The sequence below is a fragment of the Coregonus clupeaformis genome, unplaced genomic scaffold (genome assembly GCF_020615455.1).
Source record: "Coregonus clupeaformis isolate EN_2021a unplaced genomic scaffold, ASM2061545v1 scaf3076, whole genome shotgun sequence".
In the NCBI taxonomy this organism is placed as follows: domain Eukaryota; kingdom Metazoa; phylum Chordata; class Actinopteri; order Salmoniformes; family Salmonidae; genus Coregonus; species Coregonus clupeaformis.
In genome coordinates, this window is record NW_025536530.1 from 1 (window position 1) to 26,756 (window position 26,756).

Sequence of the window (26,756 nt, forward strand, 5' to 3'; positions counted from 1 at the left end):
ACAGACTCCAACCTCTCCACATGTCATGAGCCCTCTCACTCCACCGGGTTACCACCTTAATTGGTTTCCACTAGCTTCCACTCTGCTCACCTCCCTCTCTCTACTCAGCCTAACTAGCTCCACCTGTCCCTGCTCTGCTCGGCTCTAATTACTCTGCCAGCTGCGCTGCATTACCCACTAACCTCTCCCAGTATTTAAGGCCCTGTCTTTCAGCTCTCCGGTGTCAGATCGTCTGCAAAGCTCACACCCGGAACCTGTTTGCTCGCGCTTCTGGCTCACCCTGGTTTTGTGACCCCGGACCTGCCTGGTTTTGGATACTCTTCTGCCTCAGGAGATCCAGACCTGCTTCTGCCATTACGACTCCTGACTACTCTTCAATCCCGGTAACTCTGACCAGCCTTCTGCCTTGCTACTACGTATTTTGGATTTCCCTTGAACTGTACTGCTGCCTGGTTTCATTCCGCCCGTTGTGTCTGTGTTTCCTCCCCCCAGGACTTCTGGACCACTAACCACCGGCGTCATCGGACGCATCGCTGCCACTGGGGGGAGGCACAGACCCAGCACATCGGACGGGATAACCCCTGGAGCCTTCACTCACTCCCTACATCCCTTTCCCCTTAAGTTTAAATAAACTTTCTGGTGTGACGCAATTGTGGTCCTCTTGTCGTCTGTCTGAACCGTGACAGTACGATCTGACCATCATGGACTCAGCGCACACTTCCCCCGACATGGAAACCGAAGAGCCTGAGCAACCCACCGCCATGCTACGCCTGGAACACACTGAGAGAGAGCTAAGCCGCATGAGCGGCGTCATCTCCTCTCTGCTTCAGGTCGGCCACCAACAGCATCAGCAGTTCCAGCAGCACCAGCAGCAGTCCCAGCAGCAGCAACAACAACTCGCCATGATCATTCAACTCCTCACCAACCTGACCCCAGCCAGTCTGCCCACCAGCCCTGCCCCCGAGTTACCTGCCCGGTCATTGCAGCGCTGCTCCGGAACCCAAGATTGGAAACCCCGAGCGGTTCAACGGCGATTCAACCCAGGTCCGGCCATTCCTGACTAGCTGCCGACTTCAGTTCTCCTTGCAGCCAAGGACCTTCGCCACGGAGGGGGCTAAAGTTGGGTATGCCATCACTCACCTGACGGGCCGAGCTCGACTCTGGGGAACAGCAGAGTTCGAACGTCAAACCCCCGCATGTGCAACCTTCGACCTGTTTGCTGAGGAGATGCTGAAGGTGTTTGACCTGGATTCCCCAACCGCAGAGGCGTCTCGTGAACTGTTCAGTATTCGACAAGGCAGACGTACAGTCGCAGACCATTCCATCGACTTCCGAACCCTGGCTAGACGAAGTTCTTGGAACACACCATCGTTGGTGGACGCGTTCTTCCATAGTTTGGCTGACTATATCAAGGACGAGTTGGTCTCCCATGAACTGCCTTCCACTCTTGATGAAGCCATCGCACTGACTGTCAGGATCGACAGTAGGATACAGACCCGTCGGTCGTGGGAGGGGGCGCCAAGGTCCACCTACTACCGGCATTCGGGAGATCCGACTGGGCTCCTGTCATCTACTGCCACTCACCCAGGTCAGCTTGATCAGTCTGAGCCTATGGAGATTGGGCGAGCCTCTCTCACTCCTGCAGAGCGCCAGCGACAGCTTCACCTCAAACCTCTGCCTCTATTGTGGAGGTGATGGACATCGTGTGGTAACCTGCCCTTTAAAGGGCCGAAGCTCACCGGGCATAGGGGGAGTCCGGTTGAGTTCAATGACCATCCAGTCCTCCGACCGCAAACCCCTGCTGCAAGTTCACCTCCGCCTCCCTGACTCAACTCACACCCTGGCTGCTCTGGTGGATTCTGGCGCCGAAGCCAACATAATGGACATCAAGCTGGCACGCCAACTGGGACTGGAGAACCTCCGTTTGACACCTCCTATTCCTGCCCGGGCACTGGACGGACACTTACTCGGATCGGTCACTCATGTCACGGCCCCGGTCTCGATGGGTCTGTCCGAAACCATCAAGAAACTATCCAGTTTCACCTGCTCCCCTCTCCAGGCCAACCCCTCATCCTGGGTTACCCATGGCTCCGCCCGGCACAACCCTCAGCTCGACTGGGTGACCGGGGTGATCAGGGGAGTGGGGAGAGGACTGCCACCGAACCTGCCTGCTTGCCGCCGCACTACCCCTCGGCCAGTACCTACTAACTCCGCTCCTGACCCCTCCAAGGACCCTGTGGTCGATTCTGCCAAGTCCCTGCATCGTTGCAGCTCTGACCTGGGCTGTTGAGGAACAGGTGCTGGAGGCTCTCCGTAACCAGCCAGGTCCCAGCACTTGCCCAGCTGACCGCCTTTTTGTCCCCGAAGACCTGAGGTCCCAGGTCGTTCAGTGGGGACATGACTCCCCGCCTAGCTTGTCACCCTGGCTCCACCCGCACTTACAACCTGCTCGCCCAGAGGTTCTGGTGGCCCTCTCTGAGGAAGGATGTCGGGAATTCGTCCCAAGCCTGCCCCATCTGCAACCAACACAAGTCGTTCTGCCAGCCCCCAGCCGGATTGCTGCAGCCCCTGCCTGTGCCCAGGAGTCCGCTGGTCCCTGCTGCGCCTTGCCCTCCTCCTCCACGGCTCGTCGATGGTGGTCTGGTTTACACCGTCCGCCGCCTGCTTCGGTCCAGACGGAGGGGTAGGGGTCTCCAGTACCTCATTGACTGGGAGGGCTATGGACCTGAGGAAAGGACCTGGGTGCCAGCTAGTCGGATTGTGGATAGGACTCTCATCACCGCTTTCCACCAACGGCATCCTGATCAACCTGCAATCCGTAGGGGCCGCCCCAGAGGGGTCCCTAACCGTCCGGCCCGCTCGGCTTCCTGTCCTGTGCCTGATCCTGTCTCGGGACCTGTCCCATCTCCCGACCACGGCCCTCCGGCTTCCTCCGAGGATGAGGACGTTCACTGGACCGTTCGGAGGAGTTCCAGCCCTCCTCGGCTCCCCTCCTCCCGCCCGGCGTGGTGTTGCTCTTGGGACTTCTGGGGCCGTCCCTTGGGGGGGGGGTTCTGTCATGAGCCCTCTCACTCCACCGGGTTACCACCTTAATTGGTTTCCACTAGCTTCCACTCTGCTCACCTCCCTCTCTCTACTCAGCCTAACCAGCTCCACCTGTCCCTGCTCTGCTCGGCTCTAATTACTCTGCCAGCTGCGCTGCATTACCCACTAACCTCTCCCAGTATTTAAGGCCCTGTCTTTCAGCTCTCCGGTGTCAGATCGTCTGCAAAGCTCACACCCGGAACCTGTTTGCTCGCGCTTCTGGCTCACCCTGGTTTTGTGACCCCGGACCTGCCTGGTTTTGGATACTCTTCTGCCTCAGGAGATCCAGACCTGCTTCTGCCATTACGACTCCTGACTACTCTTCAATCCCGGTAACTCTGACCAGCCTTCTGCCTTGCTACTACGTATTTTGGATTTCCCTTGAACTGTACTGCTGCCTGGTTTCATTCCGCCCCGTTGTGTCTGTGTTTCTCCCCCCAGGACTTCTGGACCACCAACCACCGCGTCATCGGACGCATCGCTGCCACTGGGGGGAGGCACAGACCCAGCACATCGGACGGGATAACCCCTGGAGCCTTCACTCACTCCCTACATCCCTTTCCCCTTAAGTTTAAATAAACTTTCTGGTGTGACGCAATTGTGGTCCTCTTGTCGTCTGTCTGAACCGTGACACCACAATGGCCAAGACCAGAGAGCTGTGTAAGGACATCAGGGATAACATTGTAGACCTGTATTTTAAGAATAATGACTAAAGGATTTCACCCCAAATACAGTATAAATGTGTAAACTGTGTTATAATTATAATGTAGTATCAACCCACTAACAGAGGGGGGCGAGACTAAACATTCCAGGGTGAAGGAGAAGGTGGAAACTGTTTAAGAAAGCCTCCTAAAGGTGGGCGGAGCAAAGTGCGCAGGTACGAAGCGATTATTTGAGAGGTACCTATAAAATTCCAACGATATCGGGAGTTGGAGCCGGCGACCTTGGTTACTGACACGGTGCTCTTGGTTACTGGGCTACCAGCCGGCCGAAATGAGTTTAAGGTTGTGCCGTTGTTTGATTAGGTGATAAGGTTATGTGATAAAATGTAATGGGTAATCGGACCATAACTAAAGTGGTTATAGAAGTAATGTATAAATAGTAGAGAGCCAATAGAGGGTTCCATTGAACTATTATGTTGTGTTGGGCATTTGAATGGCATAAGGTGAGATCTGTGTATATGAGGGAATTCAATGGCTGGTATGAATGATAACCGGATACTACTTAGTATTTGGTTGGTTAAATGCTGAATAAAAGATTTGAGGCGTAGTTGGGGGGTAACTAGGAAGACACACTTATTCAATGGTGTCACGATCGTTCAAGGAAGTGACGGACCAAGGCGCAGCGTGGTAAGCGTACATTTTATTTGTACTCAACAGGAACAGGCCGGACCGGGCCGACGACGCGCACCCCTGGCTTGGTGCGGGGAGCAGGAACAGGCCGGACTGGGCTGACGACGCGCACCACTAGCTTGGTGCGGGGAGCAGGAACAGGCCGGACCGGGCTGTCGACGTGCACCACTGGCTTGGTGCGAGGGACAGGAACAGGCCGGACCGGGCTGGCGACGCGCACCACTGGCTTGGTGCGGGGAGCAGGAACAGGCCGTACCGGGCCAACGACGCGCACCCCTGGTTTGGTGCGAGGGACAGGAACAGGCCGGACCGGGCTGGCGACGCGCACCACTAGCTTGGTGTGGGGAGCAGGAACAGGCCGGACCGGGCTGACGACGCGCACCACTGGCTTGGTGCGGGGAGCAGGAACAGGCCGGACCGGGCTGGCGACGCGCACCACTGGCTTGGTGCGGGGAGCAGGAACAGGCCGGGCTGGACTGGGAACACGCACCATTGGCTTGGTGCGGGGAGCAGGAACAGGCCGGGCTGGACTGGGAACACGCACCATTGGCTTGGTGCGGGGAGCAGGAACGGGCCGGGCTGGACTGGGAACACGCACCATTGGCTTGTTGCGGGGAGCCGGAACGGGCCGGGCCGGACTGTGGATACGCACCACTGGCTTGGTGCAGGGAGCAGGAACGGGCCGGGCCGGACTGGGAAAACGCACCACTGGCTTAGTGCGAGGAGCAGGAACGGGTCGGGCCGTACTGGGAACACACACCACTGGCCTTGTGCGGGAAGCAGGAATGGGTCGAGCCGTACTGGGAACACGCACCACTGGCTTAGTGCGGGGATCAGGAACGGCCCGGACTGGACTGGTGACACACACCACTTGCTTGGTGCGAGGAGCGGGACTGGGTTTCCTTATAAACCTCCGCTCCCTTCGCTCCCTCTGCTGCCTAACCAGCTCCTCTCACCGTGCCTCTACACTCTCCTTCTCCCTTAACGCCTCCTGTAGCTCCTCCCTCTGACCAATTAACTCCTGCTCCCTCTGGACCAATAGCCCCGTAACCTGGTGGCCTCCCTCCTAGTCTGCAGATACGCCCTGTCACTGCCTCCTGCTGCCCCGTCGTCCACGGCGTGTGCCCCCCCAAAAAAAATTATTGGGGTTGCCTCTCGGGTGTCTGTCGTCGGCACGGTTGGCGCCGTTTCTCCTCTCCTGCCTGGGCATTTTCATTCATCGCCCTCTGGTAACGGACGGCCTCCTCCTCCATGATTCTCCCCCAACCGAGGAGGACATCTACTAACGTAACCTCCGGCGTTTGCTCCTGGACACGCTGCTTGGTCCTCTTTTGGTGGGATCTTCTGTCACGATCGTTCAAGGAAGTGACGGACCAAGGCGCAGCGTGGTAAGCGTACATTTTATTTGTACTCAATACACGATCAAAACAACAAACCAAACGATACGTGAAGTCCTAGGTTAACACCAAAACAAACCTTACGGAACAAGATCCCACAATGACTAGTGCCAAACATGCTGCCTAAGTATGGTCCCCAATCAGAGACAACGAGAAACAGCTGCCTCTGATTGGGAACCACCCTGGCCAACATAGATCTACACGATCTAGATCAACAACATAGAAAATACAACATAGACACTACACACACTGGCTCAACATTTAAGAGTCCCCAGAGCCAGGGCGTGACAAATGGGGAATGGGTGTAGGGAGAGAGAGTTTTTACGTGTATTAAAAGTTGCATTAGATAGCTCTAGTAGTATTCTAGATAGGTCTATGAAAATATGTTACAAGTACGAATGACATTATTTCCTAAGAAGGAAGATTTGTAGGGAAGGTCCCCGCGCCTCCCCCATAATGTAGGAAGGAGCAGGAGAGGGGGGGAGAGGTGAGAGACAGTACATAGTTCAGATGGTAGGAATGTCATTAAGTGTATGCTTATCAACGATATCAAGTATTTGTTTTATTGATTGGGGCCGAATCAGAGAGAACGGTTAAAGAGATTGAATAGCGAACTGAAATGGGTTAGCGGGAAAATACAAATAGTTGGTACATTTTATAACGATAATTTATTTTCGTTACGGGGAATCAAGTGGCATTGGCTGTTGTGCTGGGGAAATAGCACCAGCCTGTGGTGGGTTCTGGATTTGTTACAAATAAACTTATATTTTAAACTAAAGTGATGGAATAGGCTACAATTATAACATTATCAGAAAAAGGGCACAATATAATTTGTAATAGTTATTACAATTATTATTGATAGTTATTACAGTTACTATCATTGATTCAGTAATGATATAAGGATAGTAGAGGAAAGGCAAGGAATTAAATCTCATTTATGGAAATAAGTAGAGTATGAAATATTAGGGAGAAAATGCCATTAACTGAGGGAACATTTGATGTAACCGTGATTGTATTGGCTAAAAACTGAAATATGACATTTACAAGGGGGACAGGAACAATAGAAGGGGAGACAGATTTTCCTAGGGGGTTGAACAAATAATTGATAATGGATCATTTGAAATGAGATCACATGTAGCAGATTTAGGGTAATCAATTAAATAATAATTGGATACTCGAGGAATTTTGAGTGGTTTTATGGATTAGTTATGAGGAATTAGATTGATACAAACATTATTGATGGGTTAGGACTGGGGATATCTGTATCATGTTTTGTGCGTACTACCATCTTTAGATTACTGATGGTAATTGAAGGTTAACAAAATGTATAACCAGGAGAAAGAGATTAGTTTATCTCATTGGAACATTGTGAAGGGAGCGGCACCAGGATTAAGCAAAGTTCAGGCTAAAACCTGTCTCTCATTTGCTATCTTCTTGATTGATTACAGCAGGAGGGGGGGTTGTGTTAGGTTTGAAATATTTAAATATGGACTTGTCATGTCTAACAATCAGTCTTCAGGTCAAGCCCGGGAGAGCCGGGGTAGAACAGAGTTTGAACTAAACATAAGTGTTTTTACAAGATAAGAGATTGATTGATTGGATTACTAATTGATTCTGAACTGAATGAAAGTCGAATTTAGCCACCATAAAGACAAAGGAAGTGGGAGGAGCAATAAAGATGCAAAAGACAGTCTCAAAAATGAAAGGCATGGCAATTGGTTGATAAATTACCTAAGTGATTGTTTAGGTAGGTGGTAATATTGACACATGAGCAGAACTATGTGTCAAGAGGGGGGAAGAGGCTAATTGTAGGATTAAATAATATACGAAGGAGAGGACAAAATACTTTAAAAAAAAAACATTTTTCCCAGGGAGGGGAAAAATTAGGAACCTTACCATCCCTCTGACTGATGTGTGGTGGGCATGCACTAACAAAGGGAGCATTCGACAGACATTACCAGAAGGATGGGTGGGTACTTGTGCACCAGTATTGTTGGTCCAACCTGTAAGAATTAGTCATCAAAGACCAGTGACAGGAATAATAATCAGGAGGAAAAGAAATATAGGTCAGGAAGGAAATAGCCCAATTTGGATAGATGGTATAGGCATCCCCAGGGGTGTTCCAGACTAATACAAAGCTATGAATCAAATATGGGAGGGGTTTACCACAAAATTTTTCTGGTGGGTGACAATAAACAAAAATGTGGATTGGATTAATTATATCTATTACAACCAACAACGATTTATTAACCAGACTAGAGATGCAGTAAAGGGGATCTCCGAACAATTATCCACTACCTCACTAATGACTTGGGAAAATCGGTTGGCTCTGGATATGTTGCTGGCAGAAAGGGGTGGAGTCTGTAAAATGGTGGGGGGCCATTGTTGCACATTTATCCCTAACAACACCGCACCGGAGGGGACGGTCACCAGAGCTCTTACAGAATTAACTGCACTAAGTGAAGAATGAACTGAGAACTCAGAAGTTAGTACATCGTGGATAGGGTGGTTTGATGAAATATTTGGTAAATGGAAAACCATAGCAGCCACCATCTTAGGAGCGGTCAGTGTTTGTATGGGTATTCTTGTATTATGTGGTTGTTGTCTTGTTCCCTGTGTCCGAGGATTTGGGAGTCAGGCGTTGGTGAAATGCAGTATCTAAAACAATGATGAGAGATGGACTGACTCCGGACTCTGACCAGGGGAATGTGAAAAACGATCCTCCAGGCTTGGTGGATGACGAGTATTTGGACCCTGAAAGACCGCAATTGGATGAAATGTTTATTAGTTCTGACGTGATCTCTGAGATTAATCATGCTTGTAAAATACATTTATCCTGAATGTGAAGACATTTAGTCAAAGGGGTGGATTGTTAGATTAATTTGTATTTTAAGAATAATGACTAAAGGATTTCACCCCAAATACAGTATAAATGTGTAAACTGTGTTATAATTATAATGTAGTATCAACCCACTAACAGAGGGGGGCGAGACTAAACATTCCAGGAGAAGGAGAAGGTGGAAACTGTTTAAGAAAGCCTCCTAAAGGTGGGCGGAGCAAAGTGCCTTTGTGTGTCAAGGGGTATAAAACAGGAGTGTATGGGTTTTGGCGCCAGAGCTCTCCATGAATAAAAATACAGATCATTCTTGCTGGTTGTGGACCTTGAATCATTTATGATTAAAACCAGAGCCTTACAACCTCTGGTAATGATTCAAGCTTAGGTTGAATTAGAGATAGAAATTCTCGTGACAACCGTATTGAGGGGAGGATGGATGGGGCCATGTATCGCGAGATCTTGGCCAACAACCTCCTTCCCTCAGTAAGAGCATTGAAGATGGGTTGTGGCTGGGTCTTCCAGCATGACAACGACCCGACAAACACAGCCAGGGCAACTAAGGAGTGGCTCCGTAAGAAGCATCTCAAGGTCCTGGAGTGGCCTAGCCAGTCTCCAGACCTGAACCCAATAGAAAATCTTTGGAGGGAGCTGAAAGTCCGTATTGCCCAGCGACAGCCCCGAAACCTGAAGGATCTGGAGAAGGTCTGTATGGAGGAGTGGGACAAAATCCCTGCTGCAGTGTGTGCGAACCTGGTCAAGACCTACAGGAAACATATGATCTCTGTAATTGCAAACAAAGGTTTCTGTACCAAATATTAAGTTCTGCTTTTCTGATGTATCAAATACTTATGTCATGCAATAAAATGCAAATTAATTACTTAAAAATCATACAATGTGATTTTCTGGATTTTTATTTGCAGTTGATTCACAGTTGAAGTGTACCTATGATAAAAATTACAGACCTCTACATGCTTTGTAAGTAGGAAAACCTGCAAAATCGGCAGTGTATCAAATACTTGTTCTCCCCACTGTATATGGGCCATATGACAACCTTAAAAATATTGAGGGCCATACAGTAAGTCTCATGCATCCCTCCTAAGTGCCCTGGACCAGTCATCTTGTGTCTGTTTCCATCAAGCATCCTTGTGGACTTCCTGTTCTATACTGTCTTTTTATTGGAAGATTAACACAAAGTAACAACTGACCCACCCACTAACACAACCATGCACCAACAATGTACCAAAAGACTGGAGAAACACTGAACAAAATGAGTAGATGCAGTACAGACAGGCTGGAGTCAAGTAATTCCCTTTTAATTAATGATTATTCCAAACAGAATAGTCTTCAATCCACTTTATCCAATTTCACTGTACATATGATCATAAAGGAAATTCTGTTTGCATTGATAAACAAGTGAGTGCTTCAACACACCCTAGTGAGACAGTGCCTGGCACAATCAGCACACATTCACAGCAGTCCCCCACACATTCATTATACAGGGACTGTTTAGTGTCAGTAATAAGGGTCCATGGGAGTTATTCATTCAAAATAAAACTACAGCTGCTGTAAATGTGTCACTCCCCCCAATTCAGGACAAATAGCATTAATGTCCTTACTTTCCTTCCTGAATGTAGTGTACCAATATGCATCAATCCTATCGATATTAATTGTTATATCCATTAAAATTAAAACGGTTTAAAGGTGATAGTTTCATGAATAACCATGTATTTTTAGAAATCCTTAGAACATTACCAAATGTACCAATTATTATCACATATTAGACATGGCTAGAGTAAGTAGATTTTGACTTTATCATTCTGCCTGGCCAATTATATAAAAAATAATTATTTTCGCCCAGGATTTATATTTATTTAATTGTCACACAGACACAATGTATGCAACATACACCACATGTAGTCTGACCAAGTGGCAGACTTTATCCAATCACAGGCTTTATAGAAAGACTGGACCAGCCAGACGACTGTCCAATCACACATGCCGGTGAAATCTTTTCATGCAACAGATTTTGAGAAGGGTCAATATCAATCTCACAATAGATCCCACCTTCATCTTTTAACACGGTTTCTTGGGTTACTTACTGGCTCCTAAACGCTCTCTCCCAAATAACTGCTTTGATGAGGCATGAGCTCAAAACAAAACAAGCATTATCCACTATGGCAGACCTGGGTCAAGTACACATATAAAATACAGTGCACTTGATTTAGCTTGCCTAGTAAAATGGAACCAATGGAATAATCCCCAAAATACAAAGTCCGCCCACCCTACAATACCTCATGTATTTGAAAGTTGACATACTGGTATGTATTTGATCCAAGTCTGCCCCAGAGGGGTGTTCTTGTAATAATGTTAATGCTGGGAGTCTGGGTGAGATAGTGGTTGAGTAATAAGATTAAAAAGTGAAACCACTTTTATGCTTGTGTAATCTCCAGTAAAGCAGTACAATTTACAAGTGTGTTCTCAACTACAATATCTCACATCCATGTCCATCGTAAGAACATTTCCAGGTTCAGCCTAACCACCATTGCCGTTCCACCATAAATCCAACAACGAAAGCACCAATTTCCATCCACTCCCTTTCTCTTTCAGACAACTTTCCTATTCGTTGTTCCATGTCATCTCATCTCTGTTCTTAAGTGGAACTGAAAGGAGGAACATTTTTACTGTCAGACCTTCACTACATGGCACAGCATTTCTCCATGAAACACACACTTACAACAATTTTATATATACAGTATATATATTTTACATCATTAGAAAAACAATCTAAAAGATGGAGAGGAGAAAAGTTAATATGGTTGCATTTCTGTTAACCAGACAAATAACTCTACACTTCTCTGCAGCAAAGTATTTACAGATCCCCTGTGTGGGGGGTTCAATCCTCATTCAGTGGTCAGACAAGATGCACAAGTGTGGATTAAGGTACATTATCTCAGCATTGAGGAGACATCATTTGTGGCAATTTAATGAAATATAGATATTATTATTTTAAAGAGGGCCTGCCTTCAACTTGTAAAGAGACTCTTTTGAAGATTGAAGTGATCATATATGGGGCGGGGTTAATAATTAAATGAGTTTATCAAATTAGTGTTATTCATGATGATGATAGATGATGACAATCAATGCAACACAATTAAAGGCAATTAAATGTGAAATGTCCGTATATAAATAAAATAAAATAAAAATGTTTGTTGTTTTTACAACTACTTGAAGAAGGGCACCAATTACTGAGGTGAAGGGGGGAGGGATAATAGTGAGCCCTTGTCTTCTGTCCACACTTTATGGTCCTACTTGAAGTAGATAAACAGTCATATTTTTGAGCTGTAGTTTGTTAGTATAGGTTAAACACCAGCCAAAGGGAATCCGACACCGTGCTAAGACGGTCCTTCCAGTGCTTTCGTCAACTGAGGTAGCATCTCTTTGTTGTCAATATTGTGCCAGCTCCCGAGGTCCAGTGACACCACCATTTTCCATCCTATTGTCAGCCAATGACCCCTTTTCTGTGGCAGCCATGTTGTGTGATTTACTTAATTATGGAAGAAAATAATAATACAATTGACCCCAATAGAACATTCTTAAAGAAGTTACTGAAAGGCATTCCTTAACTGAATCATCCAGACAGTTCCAAGTATGGCTTTGGTTTGTCCAAGTATACAGTCATTTACATACATGTCGCGTGAGTCGTGACTCTGAGGATTCGGGTATATTCATGCAAAATGTCCGTTTTCAGTGTATCTGTACAGGTAGAAGATAGTTCATGGGCGTGGGAAGGGGCCAGTCCTATCTGCGCGAGGGGCCCAGAACAGATCCCGTGGTGGGGGGGCCGTAACGGGGGAAGTTGTCATTAGGGGGCGGGCTGGGGAGCAGGGAGTTCCCGTTAGTTGGGGAGCAGCTGAGATTAAGCCGCTTCAGGTACTCAGCGTGGTCCGGCTTGTGGTGCTGCAGGACTTTGATGGCCTCGTCCACCGTGAACCACTCCCGTTTACGACCTGCAGGGGAGACAGAAACACAGAGTGTGAATCACTCCTGCTGTTGACCACCAGGGGAGACAGATGAAAAGAGTGAATCACTCCTGCTGTTGACCACCAGGGGGCCAAGCAGTGGACATTTTACACCAACCACCTGAAGGCTTTGTCCTGAGTCATTTTGAAATTGACGATCACCTGTGAAATGTTAACTTGTTTAAGGGTTTCATAAAAATGTTGACTTTGAGACTCTGGGACACTCAAAATGACTGAAATATCCCAGTATGCATTTCAAACACAAATATGGGGCTAATAACACAGAAATGGCCTGTAACCTATTGCACATTTTTACACTTTGTATTTGTATAAGTGAGGAAAGAAAGATCAACCTTGTTGAAACTGAGTTTAGATAAGAAAGAGGTTGTTAGAACATTGATACCATACAACAGGATTAGTGGAGGCCCCGGGCCTCTTCCCCTTCCTGGGGGTGCCTCCTCGTCCACACATACTTACTGGGAAACTTGTTAGTAAAGAGCAGGAATTACTGTTTCATTAATTATACCCCTACAATATCTATTCCTGCAACAACAAAAGCCTACATAAAGAGACTATCCGGTACTTTTGTATACTCTTTAGCCAGTAGTTCTGAAAGAGGCCCCCATAAATTGCGTACTATGTCACATATATGCAGATGTGTGCACCACGTCACTGGCCCAAAGCGCTTAACCGCTAGGCTACACATCCAGCCCAAAGTGGGAGGTTTAAAAAATACTTACTAGTCGCCAAAGTTCCGGAGCATGTCTTCAATACAGTCCCAATAACCAGTCAGCATTCAGAACTACTGGTGATCTCCACATGAACTTAAAGTGACATTTGCCCTTTGAGGGGTGGAGATCTTCTCACAAAAAAAATGGGATCTGGATCAACCCCATGTGGCACTGTCAATAAAATATTCTGGTATCCCTTACCAATCTGCAAACACGCCCAACCTTTGTCATATTCAACATTTATTTCCCTATTAATTTCAGCCTACCTAAAGTATTGTGAAGGGTGCTAATAGCCAGTTTAAATACATGTTTCCAGAATAGATGTTATCAGAATACATTGATTATCTCTAACAACAGCTACAGTGAGGGAAAAAAGTATTTGATCCCCTGCTGATTTTGTACGTTTGCCCACTGACAAAGATATGATCAGTCTATAATTTTAATGGTAGGTTTATCTGAACAGTGAGAGACAGAATAATAACAAAAAAATCAAGAAAAAGCATGTCAAAAATGTTATAAATTGATTTGCATTTTAATGAGGGAAATAAGTATTTGACCCCTCTGCAAAACATGACTTAGTACTTGGTGGCTAAAACCCTTGTTGGCAATCACAGAGGTCAGACGTTTCTTGTAGTTGGCCACCAGGTTTGCACACATCTCAGGAGGGATTTTGTCCCACTCCTCTTTGCAGATCTTCTCCAAGTCATTAAGGTTTCAAGCCTGACGCTTTGGCGACTCAAACCTTCAGCTCCCTCCACAGATGTTCTATGAGAGATTAAGGTCTGGAGACTGGCTAGTCCACTCCAGGACCTTAATGTGCTTCTTCTTGAGCCACTCCTTTGTTGCCTTGGCCGTGTGTTTTGGGTCATTGTCATGCTGGAATACCCATCCACGACCCATTTTCAATGCCCTGGCTGAGGGAAGGAGCTTCTCACCCAAGATTTGACGGTATATGGCCCCGTCCATCGTCCCTTTGATGCGGTGAAGTTGTCCTGTCCCCTTAGCAGAAAAACACCCCCAAAGCAAATGTTTCCACCTCCATGTTTGACGGTGGAGATGTTGTTCTTGGGGTCATAGGCAGCATTCCTCCTCCTCCAAACACGGCGAGTTGAGTTGATGCCAAAGAGCTCCATTTTGGTCTCATCTGACCACTAACACTTTTCACCCCAGTTCTCCTCTGAATCATTCAGATGTTCGGTTGGCAAACTTCAGGACGAACCCTGTATATGTGCTTTCCTTCTATATGTGCAACTATTGTCACCTTCTCACCAAGCTGCTTGGCGATGGTCTTGTAACCCATTCCAGCCTTGTGTAGGTCTACAATCTTGTCCCTGACATCCTTGGAGAGCTCTTTGGTCTTGGCCATGGTGGAGAGTTTGGTATCTGATTGATTGATTGCTTCTGTGGACAGGTGTCTTTTATACAGGTAACAAGCTGAGATTAGGAGCACTCCATTTAAGAGTGTGCTCCTAATCTCAGCTCGTTACCTGTATAAAAGACACCTGGGAGCCAGAAATCTTTGTGATTGAGAGGGGGTCAAATACTTATTTCCCTCATTAAAATGCAAATCAATTTATAACATTTTTGACATGCGTTTTTCTGGATTTTTGTTGTTGTTATTCTGTCTCTCACTGTTCAAATAAACCTACCATTGAAATTATAGACTGATCATTTCTTTGTCAGTGAGCAAACGTACAAAATCAGCAGGGGATCAAATACTTTTTTCCCTCACTGTACATTGTTATTGCCATAGACATAAGCTCATTTAAAGGAAAGGTCATTCACAGTGGCATGCTTTCACAACATTATTTTTGAGGAACAGGTCGTAGCCCATGTTTGGTAATCCTGTGTGTTAACAGGAATGAGGATTATTAGTGCAAAGGAACAAGTACCGGTATTGGTGCGGTTAAGTCGGTAAACAAAAATGAAAGAAAGACTGAGGCTGATATACTGAGTACTGTAAGATCTATAAGGACTAAAAGCTCCAGCCACTCAGGAGAAAGACTGAGGCTGATATACTGAGTACTGTAAGATCTATAAGGACTAAAAGCTCCAGCCACTCAGGAGAAAGACTGAGGCTGATATACTGAGTACTGTCAGCTCTATAAGGACTAAAAGCTCCAGCCACTCAGGAGAAAGACTGAGGCTGATATACTGAGTACTGTAAGATCTATAAGGACTAAAAGCTCCAGCCACTCAGGAGAAAGACTGAGGCTGATATACTGAGTACTGTAAGATCTATAAGGACTAAAAGCTCCAGCCACTCAGGAGAAAGACTGATGAAGTCTAAAGGGTGTTTAGTGGATTTCAGAGGTCAGGTCACACGGTTCGGTGCAGTCAGTGGTGAGTCAAGGTCTGTTTGGGAAGGCCTGGGGTAGATGACCTGCTGAGTAATCCAATCACACGTTCACATTTTACTCAACCTTTTAGCAGCTATTTTAGTCCAACTCTCCAAGGCCAGAAGGCTGGTATGGTTTAGCAGTTAGTAGCATAAGTTGAGTCTAAATCAGCCACTTTGGAATTGATGTGTTATGACTCCAAACTTTAGATTACGTGAAGCCGGATGTTATTGGAGAAATATTGAACTTGTTTGTTGCTTGTTTTCTGCAATCGCAGGCCTTTTAGTCAGTGAGACCTGTTGGTGCTGCCAATATCCTTCCTGGAATAACAGATTATTATAATAGACATTGAAGTCCTGATGTCATGTGACATTATATCGCTCACCTATGTTGACCGAGTCCTCCCATGCTTCCAATGTCTCCGTCACAGTCAATACGTAAACGTACGTTCGGTGCTTTCGGTCTTGGTTCTGCTGTAAAGTGAAAAATAAAAATACATTTCAAAATCCAGGTCGGAAGAACCTCTACCTGTGCCACCTCAAGAAAAAAAAGCCGCTTTCAGAGGGTGCACATGCTTTAGGGAAGTTTGTCAACCCTTGACTAGGCATCAACCAAATCCACTCACTTGAATTTAATTCATGTGACAATGTACACTTAGATAGCAATGACAGTTTTGCAGGGAGTAAAAACGTAACTGTCTTATAATTACTGTCAGCCCAGAGTCACGCCTTACCTCGAACACACCTAGCAGACGTCCCAACTTGCCTTTCACTCCAGCCTGGTGGGAGAGAGGAGAGAGGTATTAGGAGGATGTGAGATGACAGTATTGGGCCTATGGCAATTTGACAAACCAAAACACTGGTGTTAGATTAAAAAGGAAAGTAGAGAAATCCCAATTCTTGACAATACAGTGTGGGGGTTTAGTATGAAAACCTTTGACTGGAGTTAGGAGTGTGTGTTGAGATGTGAAGAGTGGGTGTTGTGTGCGTGTGTGCGGGTGTGTGGTGTGTGTGTGTGTGTGATGTGTGTGTGTGTGTGTGTGTGTGTGTGTGTGTGTGTGTGTGTGTGTGATCAGAACGTTGACCGATATAATGTGATTGAATATCATAACACAAACCCACCCAGTCCTGCTGTATATTTAGAGGTCAAAATCAGAGAGACTGTTTCCAAAAGACAACACCCCCTATTCCCCTTCCCTTCCCCTTTAACAAGCTTCACAAAGACAATCTGTCCACGTCCACTGGACAGGCTTTAGGACCTGTGAAGGTGCGGGAGCCAAGTTTAGCCTGCTGACGCAGCCAAGTATGTTAGGTCTCCCACCAGCTGGACCTTTGGAATACCACCAGCTCCTCAGTCACTACCCAAACCAAATCCTTCTGACCCCTTTCTCTACAAACCCACTTTGGACCCACTAAAATGTACCTCCCAACCCCTATTTCACATAGTAGAATTGCCATTTACTTCAAACAGAGGGCTCATAGAATCCCCCCAAAAAAGCCCCCTACCTGGTTTGTCTGTTTAAAAATAGAGATTTGGTTGGTTTTAAGGCGGCATGCCAGCCTACACCCAGCTGTCAACACGGTATTCACCCCAAAAGCACCTCTGCCAAAATGTGTCCTCTGTAACCGTTTTGGGAAAATAATAACTAACCCAAAAACGAGACAGCCGTCGAAAAAGTACATGCCAAAATAGGAAGTGGGTATGTGACTCCCACACTGTTGGAATACAAAGCTAAAACAGGGTCACAGCCAAGATAAAAAAGAAGTGGGGAAAATATGGTGACATGTCATAAGTGCGTTCCCGTCACCCACAATCATTGCATACATCGTGTCTCTCAGAGCTGAACCCTTTAGCGGTGAAGCCACTTTGGAGAGGACATGCTGTGAAGTGCCATTGAGATATCCCAGAAGATCGGCAAGGTCAGTCACATGCCACAAGGAAGGCAGTGGTGAATTATAGAGGGTCTCTCTCTCTCTCTCATAGTGTATATGAGAATATTTAGGGCCTACAGACATTCCTGCACGTTGCCTGTAAATGACCAATCAGGGGCCAGCAAAACGTCTGATACTCATATAGATGACATGATCACTACATGACTTGAAGCCAGAGTTTACAACTAACACATTACAATAGTCTCACCCATCGCTAAAAGGCATGTTCTTTACAGACAAATCAATGAACGACCATCAGATCAATGTGTGTTTTGTGCGTGCATATAGCTATTAGTTATACACCCATTTTGTGATTCATTTAAATGTCATCATCATTGATGATTATGGTGATCATTGATTGGATTAAAGGAAAGATTCAACCATTTTGAATGTTATATTGTTTTTGTGCATCTCTGAGTGATGTTCTATCGACTCCCGGGGTCATTATTTTAATTTTTATGTGTATTATAACATTCAAATGGGTAAATCTTTCCTTTAATATATCATGATGATGATGATGACAGGTGAACTCACCTCTTCAAACACCTCTCTGACTGCTGCGCCACAGGGCTCCTCCTCCGGCTCCATCCCTCCACCTGGGACGATCCACTGGTCCGGGTGCCGACTGCTACTCACCAGCAACACCTGGCAGAGAAAACACAATAGCTCTGTGAGTCCAGCTCCGACACAGGGCTCTATGCTCCATCACAGGGCTCTATGCTCCACCACAGGGCTCTATCTCCACCACAGGGCTCTATGCTCCATCACAATGCTCCACATAGGGCCTATGCTCCATCACAGGGCTCTATGCTCCATCACAGGGCTCTATGCTCCATCACAGGGCTCTATGCTCCACCACAGGGCTCTATCTCCATCACAGGGCTCTATGCTCCACCACAGGGCTCTATGCTCCACCACAGGGCTCTATGCTCCACCACAGGGCTCTATGCTCCACCACAGGGCCCTCTGCTCCACCACAGGCTCTATGCTCCACCACAGGGCTCTATGCTCCATCACAGGGCTCTATGCTACAGGGCTCTCTGCTCCACCACGGGGCTCTATGCTCCATCACAGGGCTTCTGCTCCACCACAGGGCTCTATGCTCCACCACAGGGCTCTCTGCTCCACCACAGGGCTCTATGCTCCACCACAGGGCTCTATGCTCCACCACAGGGCCCTCTGCTCCACCACAGGGCTCTATGCTCCACCACAGGGCCCTCTTCTCCACCACAAGGCCCTCTGCTCCACCACAGGGCCCTCTGCTCCACCTTTGCTGATAGATTGACCAGGATCAGGTCCTTTTGGGAGCATCCAAGCAGGTGCCTGAGCTTAAATTACACCACAGTCTGCAGTGTACAACGATCCATACTGATTGAATGAGCCTGTATCTGAATTTTCATGATGCAATACACACACATGACCTACACACACACACTCATGACATAGTTGCTCAGTTGTCTCTTTCACCATGCTGAGGAAACACCCAGTAGGGCAGGTCAAGTTACTGGATGCTTTAGGTAGCTTGCCTTCTGCTCCTAAAGGCTGATCCCAGATCAGCTCATCCAACCCAAGTCAGTCGAATACGACTGACGACAGTGATCCAGCTTCAGCAGCAGCTTGTGTGGCTTTCACCTTCCATCTCCCCCATCCCGACCCTCTATATCGGACCAGTGTGTCAGCATGACAGCCAGGTAATAAAAGCTAGCAGTGCGGCTTTGAGACTCCTCCGTGCTGCTCTAATGGGATTGCTGGAGGAGGCCCGTTGAGGTCCGAGCCAGGAGCCAGACAGTGACAAGTCGAGTGACCAAGAGTGGCCACACAGAGGATATGGCACGTGTCACCCTTCCACTTTAGGTCACCACGTCATGTTCCCGGGCCTTAACCGAGCCGACATCTCATCTGGCTCGTCCTGGGCTAAGAGGGGATGGAGGGTGGACAGAGGGTGGGACGGTTAGCTATATTTACGGGCGCCACATACAGATGAGGGAATCCAACTGAAGCAGCAGGGTAGCCTACAGTATGAGCCCTAAAGCCACAAAACATGAGGATAGAATGAACCTACTAACCTATTTATACTAGACTGCTAGCGCTTCAGAATGTGTACGTGTGTGTGTACGTGTGTGTGTGTGTGTGTGTGTTGGGGGGGGGGGGGTACTGTCTGTGTTTATATATGGGGGTGGGGCACTGCTGTGTGCCTTTTGCAAATAGTTTTCTTCGGGCTTTAAGCAGCTCAGGGAGGGATGTCACTGCGTTTTACAATGTCTACCGTGGAGTTTACAAAACAAAGCTAGCTAGACTACATCCCGCCCAGTGTTATTTTTGCCTCACTTTTCAAGTCCTATGTTTTCTATTTCTTGCTCAAAATGTGGTTGGATATGAGCTGCTACGAATTTAATTATTTCCAGGAAAGACATAAGCACCTCATACAAATTAATGCAATACACAAAACATTGTTAATTTCATTTATGTCAACAGCTTAGGCTAGCAAGGTATGCTCCCCTAAACAATCATGGAACACTAGGCATGGTGAGGAGCAAAACTCCACACCAACATATTAGATAGGTCAAAGGTCAGGTGCCGAGGGAGCGGGGGTGGAAAAAGCCCAAAGGGAATAGAGCAGCGTCTCCCAGCGAGATTCCACTGCGTTTTGTAAGCCTGCTGAACGGGCCAGGAATCTCAGGGAGGAAATAAACACCTACTCTCTCGGAGGAGCAACACGATGGAGGAACTCCTGTGGCTGTCAAATAAGCCAGTCTCCTACATGCCAGCCTAAGGAGGTTAGAAGTTTTAGACTGGAGTATTTTAATGCATTAGGAGAGTGGTTAGTGGTAACCAAAATAGACCTATGAAGTCAACATACGGAAGTTTGCTGCCCCTTATTTTACACCAAATACACCTACTTTCAGCCTAGTCGGTATAAAAAAACAAAGGCCAAATATATGCCCATTCCAGACCACACACATTCAATACAGCTTTAAATCCTATCTAGCAATGTACAGGTAGGGCAACATAATGTGCCTAGTAATAGGCTACCCTTTAGTCCATCCAGACCAACAATAAACTGTACTTTACCAAGTGTCAACAAACCCTTAATCTTGTAGTGACACAGTGGACTGAAAAGACACAGTGTACTGTAATACAGCCTCAGGAATGTTTCAGGGAGACACCCATTGCTGGATGAAGGCACCCATAACAGATCGCTCCTACCCTCCGGCATGAACACTCTTCTAGTCTCTACTGTTGTTGGAGGCAAATGGCCCGCCCACTGCCACTGACCCGCCCACTGCCACTGGCCCTGAGGGATGTAATGTTCCTGTTTTCCCTTGTTGGGCTTTAATCCTTGTCACTGAACACCTGACCATAGAGGGTTCATCTTTCTCCTTTTCCATTCCTTAAACAAAGTCTCTGACATCACAGGGGAGTTCCTATTAACCTACTCAGGCCCATCTAACATGTTGTGTGTGTGTGTGTGTGTGTGTGTGTGTGTGTGTGTGTGTGTGTGTGTGTGTGTGTGTGTGTGTGTGTGTGTGTGTGTGTGTGTGTGTGTGTGTGTGTGTGTGTGTGTGTGTGTGTGTGTGTGTGTGTGTGTGTGTGTGTGTGTGTGTGTGTGTGTGTGTGTGTGTATATGTGTATATGTGTATATGTGTGTGTGTGTGTGTGTGTGTGTATGTGTGTGTGTGTGTGTGTGTTTGTGCTGGAGAAGCTACATTTTTGTTCCATCTCCACAAACGGGACTGAGATTTGATTGCTGAGATCTGACCAAAGCAGGTTGAGACAAGTTCTTCAGATACAGATGGGCCGCAATCCTTCAGGGATTCAACAGCATGGGATTGGCACAAAGAGGTGGCATTGGCAAAGACAGTATTGGCCATGCAAGAGCCACAGAGGCTTTACTCCTGTTCAGGCTTAATGAGTGCATGCAAGTACGGCAGAGTAGCTGGACAGATCTAGAGCAAACTCTGTAAAGATGTTCCTGGATGGCTGCTATACATTACAACAGCTCAGTAACAGTTGGACAGACACAGGCGAAGCATTTCTTGACCTAACAATACCCTTGACCAGAGACACAGGTGGGTGACTGAAGATGGTCTCCATTAGTTCCACCACAGGTATCTTAAATATTAAAACAAGCTAAGACATTACATCAAGGTTGACTTGTTTTATAGCATGAAAAATGAATGTCAGCAACAAGACTATATGTGTAGGTAATTACTAATGTTTATAAATACTTCACAAGTAAAAATCTAAGTGGAGATTGGAATAAAGCATTGAGACTGAGATTGGGCAGTCTCATTAATATAACTCAGTGAGAAAGCCTTCCAGCTACCCAGCTGCTCTACCACAATGCAATGGGCCTATGGCACGGCACACACTGACACACAGCAAACTGATATATCTCGATTCCTTGTTCCTGAAAGAACTGGCTATGCATGAGGGAGAGAACAAGGCTCCCGCAGACTGAAGGGACAACAATTTCTCCTTGAGGCCATCTCTCTCTCTCTCTTTGTGTGTGTGTGTGTGTGTGTGTGTGTGTGTGTGTGTGTGTGTGTGTGTGTGTGTGTGTGTGTGGTGTGTTGTACAAATACTTGAGTGCTCTGATAGAGTTCTTAATGACAGATACAGACAGATAAAGTCTGCAGCTTATATATTGCATAACAGTGGTGCAGGGGAAGTCAGAGGCTGCAGTGTCTTGAACTGTCTGACACAAATGTGGATTTGAAATCCAAACTAAGGAGCCTTTCATAAACAAGTATGTTGCTCAGTAAGAAATGAAAAGCATCGCCTCTTTTACATTAATGGCCAACCTTAATAGTCTTCTCGACCTTAGTTCATGCACTGAAAAATTACATAATTTGCTTACTAAGTCTTCTATGACCAACAAATCAAATCAATGAAATTGTATTTATCACATGCGCGGAATACAACTGGTGTAGTGTAGACTTTACCGTGAAATGCCTGCTTACAAGCCCTACCCAACAATGCAGTTTAGAAATAAAAATTAAATAGTAACACAAGATATGACAACAAAGTAAAGTCATAAACAATGGAATTGGTCCTTAGATTTTGGTTATGATAAAGTGGGCCTATTTAACTTATTATGGTAGTAGGCCTAAGTCATATTCTGTACATATTGTGGCTTTAAACATTTAAATAGACCTAGGCAGAAACAATTGGAGCATGCTATATTGAATGAAAGAACACATGCACAACAATATAGCCTATAACATGGAAATAATTGCTTCCCATTTAATAAAATAAAAAAAAGTATGGAACGAGTCCTATATGTTGCTATAACTTCGGGGAAATTGACTTCGGCAGACAGTCCATTTTGTCAAACCATAGTCAGTGAACGCTTGCATCATGATGGCGCGTATAGGCTATCATGGTGAAGCCCACTTAAAACCCAGAAACTATTACGAGGCATATGTCTAAGTCTACAGCTTTTTGTTAAAGATATTCTCTCAAAACAGAAATATAAAAAACAAAGCAATAATTGAGACTACTTTTCAGTGGACTACCTTTGGTTTTAGCCTAGGATCCTGAAAACCTGTCCAACAAAATGGCCACTTCATCAATAACGCATTTTATTTTCAGGCAGCAGAGATTATAAAGTGTTAAATGATAAAGGTGATATTGTTACTAGTTTTTAAAATCGTATGCATTCGTACAGTGTTAGTGTCATACAATGTAGCAATGGCTGCACTGATGTCCCGCCCGTCATATGAAACATGCAACAGAGCGCCTCGCCCCCCTCGCTTTGCAATCAAACTAGCCCAAACTGGATAGCCGCGGGCAGTCACACACCAGTAAGGATGTATTACTAAAGCTATCGAACGTAGGCCCATAAAAAGCGTATTAATAGACTATAACACACCTGTTGTTTTTTTGTTTTTGTTTTGTTTAACATCAGGTCTACATCTCGAATCATTAGGTTTTAAAAACTCCGCAGAAGCATTTCTTTCAGACACGGCAAGACAGCCCCCGCACATCGACATTTTCTGATGAATTAAGTGGGAAAACCACAATGAAAACCTATTCAAGTCTATTACAATAGGCAAATATAGATACAATATGGACAATTGTAGGTTATAGCCGAGAGCAGTGGTTTGGTTTAAAGACAGGACAGCATCGGTCCCCTGAACTGTCAATGAGAAATATAACCATATTTACCTCTTCTTCACGTTCATTCTTGAAGCACAAGCATGCCGCTCGCTTCTTGAAGCCCTCGCCATCATAAGTCCTAGTCTGGTTCGGCTTGAACTTCATTATGTAGGTTACTCCTCTCCTCACCGGGCAGGCAACGAGATCCAGCAAATTAACTAACGAAGAGTGAGTCACCGAACCAAGGTTCTGAATGGCGAAGAGAAAACCGACATCTGTTTATCACTGAGGTCCAAGAACGCGATATACCGACAATCTACCCATTGGCGGTGTATTATCCCATTCACTCCAATCGCGTTTAGTGCGTTCTTGTCAGGGAATTCCCTCCGTGATGTTGGGTTATTGAATGCAGTTCAGTCCCCCATACTCTCTACTTCTATGTGCAATCTCTTATTTAAGTAGAGGGAGTCAATACTGTACCCTCCTCCGAAGTCCTCCCACCTTGGGTAGTGGGCTACAAGGTAGGCTTTGCGCAGTCGCTGACTGTCAATAGACAGAAGGCAACCTAGCGAGCGCTGTTACGCACGTCACCATACGTCTGATAATTGTTGGAGGATAGGATAAATGTAGGACAAATCTAGCTGTGATTGAACATCTAAGTAGTGCACACTCCATCTGACTTTATGCTTTCTTGAAAAGTAGCCTATCCTGTTTGTTCCATAGGACCATCCATTTGGATATGCTATCTAGAAATGGCACGGTTACAATTTTCTACCCTTAGGCCTATAACTTAATCAGAGTATTTTCTCAATATAACATCTAATGCATCATAATGCATATTATTTGTGACATATTGCCCTGAAATGTCAGTAACCAAGGTCTTTAAAAGACTACTTATAATAGCCTCCACTATAAACCACTGTCTTGGGGTTGGGGTTGGTGGAAGAGGGTTTCTGAGCTTCCATTTTTTCTGTATTTACACAGTGGTGGAAAAAGTACCCAATTGTCATACTTGAGTAAAAGTAAAGATACCTTAATAGAAATTGACTCAAGTAAAAGTCACCCAGTAAAATACTACTTGAGTAAAAGTCAAAAAGTATTTGGTTTTAAATATACTTAAGTATCAAAAGTAAAAGTATGAATCATTTCAAATTCTATTTTAACAATTTTATTTTTTTTTTATGTACGGATAGCCAGGGGCACACTCCAACACTAGACATCATTTACAAACGAAGCATTTGTGTTTAGTGAGTCCGCCAGATCAGAGGCAGGTAGGGATGTTCTCTTGATAAGTGAGTGAATTGGACCATTTTCTGTCCTGCTAAGCATTCAAAATGTAACAAGTACTTTTGGGTGTCAGGGAAAATGTATGGAGTAAAAAGTACATTATTTTCTTTAGGAATGTAGTGAAGTACAAGTAAAAGTAGTCAAAAATACAGATACACAAAAAAATACTTAAGTAGTACTTTAAAGTATTTTTACTTAAGTATTATACACCACTGCATTTACATCAGAAAAATAAAAAAAGAATTTCACAAATAAAGCACTGTCAATTTTATAGCCTACCTTAGCTAATCTGTGACGACTATTCATGCTATCGACTGAAAGCAAGTTGGGGAGATATAGGCATAGTCTAGGGTTGTTCTGTTTATAGCCTATAAAGGAAGGTGGGCCTACTTGAAGATGTCTAGTTTTGTGTGTTAATGTATAGCTTCTTACATCATATAAGACAGGTCCCACCTACCTTCCACTCATAGAAAAAGGTTATTTGGGGTTCTATATAGAACCTTCTTGGGGTTCCATAGATGAAGCAAGCAATATAACCGTTTTTGGTTCTACAAGGAACCATTTTTAAAAAGTGTATACACATACCAAATATATTTTTTATAGGAGTTCCTCATCATAGTCACTCAGTCTGCTTGCATTTCACTGTTAGTCTACACTTGTTGTTTAAGAAGCATGTGACAAGTATTTGCTGAGGGTGTTGTAAACAACAGTTTATTATTGAGCCAATGTTTTAGCAACTGTAAATGCACATTTGTTTTCTTACTTACTGAAACGAGTATTGCATAGCATTAGACAAAATGTACAGACTATACATTCAACAACATCTCTACTGGAACCTGAATATTATATTTGTCATTACTGGTACAGGGATCCTTTAGTTGGTATTGAAATACAAATTCTCCTGAACACACTTTTTTTCCTCTGCAGAATCTATTATCAATGTTTCGGTCAGAGACCTTTGTCAAGACAAAGTGATATACACACCTCTGAGTTCATTCATTACACCTGTGTTTCGGCGCTGTAACTCCCTGCATCACAAGCAAGAAAAGCATGTTATTGTAAGTGTTAACCCTCACCTCTAAAGATGTTGAAATACCAGTAAGACCAACATAGCCATCTATCAAACCTATGATCTCGTCAAAATTGGAATTAAATGACTAAATCAAAAGAGCTGTTTTGAGGTGTACATTAACATGTCAACTTGATTTACTTTTATAACTTGATGCCTGCAGGACAAGCAACCTACCTCACACTCTTCATCAAAGAGATTGTCACTCACAGAGTATCAGAGTTTTGGAACTGACAACCAGTGTATCATGATGTGATTGTTTTTAAGAGATTATGGATTGGATTTAAAGAAAGAAAAATTGATTAGGTCAAGGGGTGAGATAGCCTGCTTTTTCTTAACATAATTGATCATTACAGTTTGAAATGACTAATCAAAACCTTATCAGGGTAGCCTCATTGTCTTACGTCAGATAGAGCAACGATTCCGCCTGCACTGAGTGACGAGCATCGTGTAGGAGTGACGCAAGGCAACAGGGTAGCCTACTTTGATGTGTAAAAAATCTCATATGAGCGGAATTGCAAAGATGTCAGACTGTGTTGTGGAACACCAAAATAACAGATGTCTCACTGCTATCTTCCCTGTTTCAATGGATCTCTAGCATCTTTTCAG

The 26,756-nt window shown here is 45.3% G+C and overlaps 1 protein-coding gene across 1 annotated transcript; it reads right to left on the reverse strand.

Moving 5' to 3' along the window:
- Positions 1–12,394: 12,394 nt before the first annotated feature.
- On the reverse strand, positions 12,395–24,303 carry LOC121543618 (diphosphoinositol polyphosphate phosphohydrolase 3-beta-like). Its single transcript, XM_045220048.1, has 5 exons — positions 23,861–24,303; positions 18,224–18,334; positions 16,492–16,536; positions 16,144–16,231; positions 12,395–12,676 (listed from the first exon to the last, which is right to left on the reverse strand). The coding sequence occupies exons 1-5, from the start codon at positions 23,954–23,956 to the stop codon at positions 12,468–12,470; spliced, it is 549 nt and encodes a 182-aa protein (XP_045075983.1). The 5' UTR covers positions 23,957–24,303; the 3' UTR covers positions 12,395–12,467.
- Positions 24,304–26,756: the final 2,453 nt, after the last annotated feature.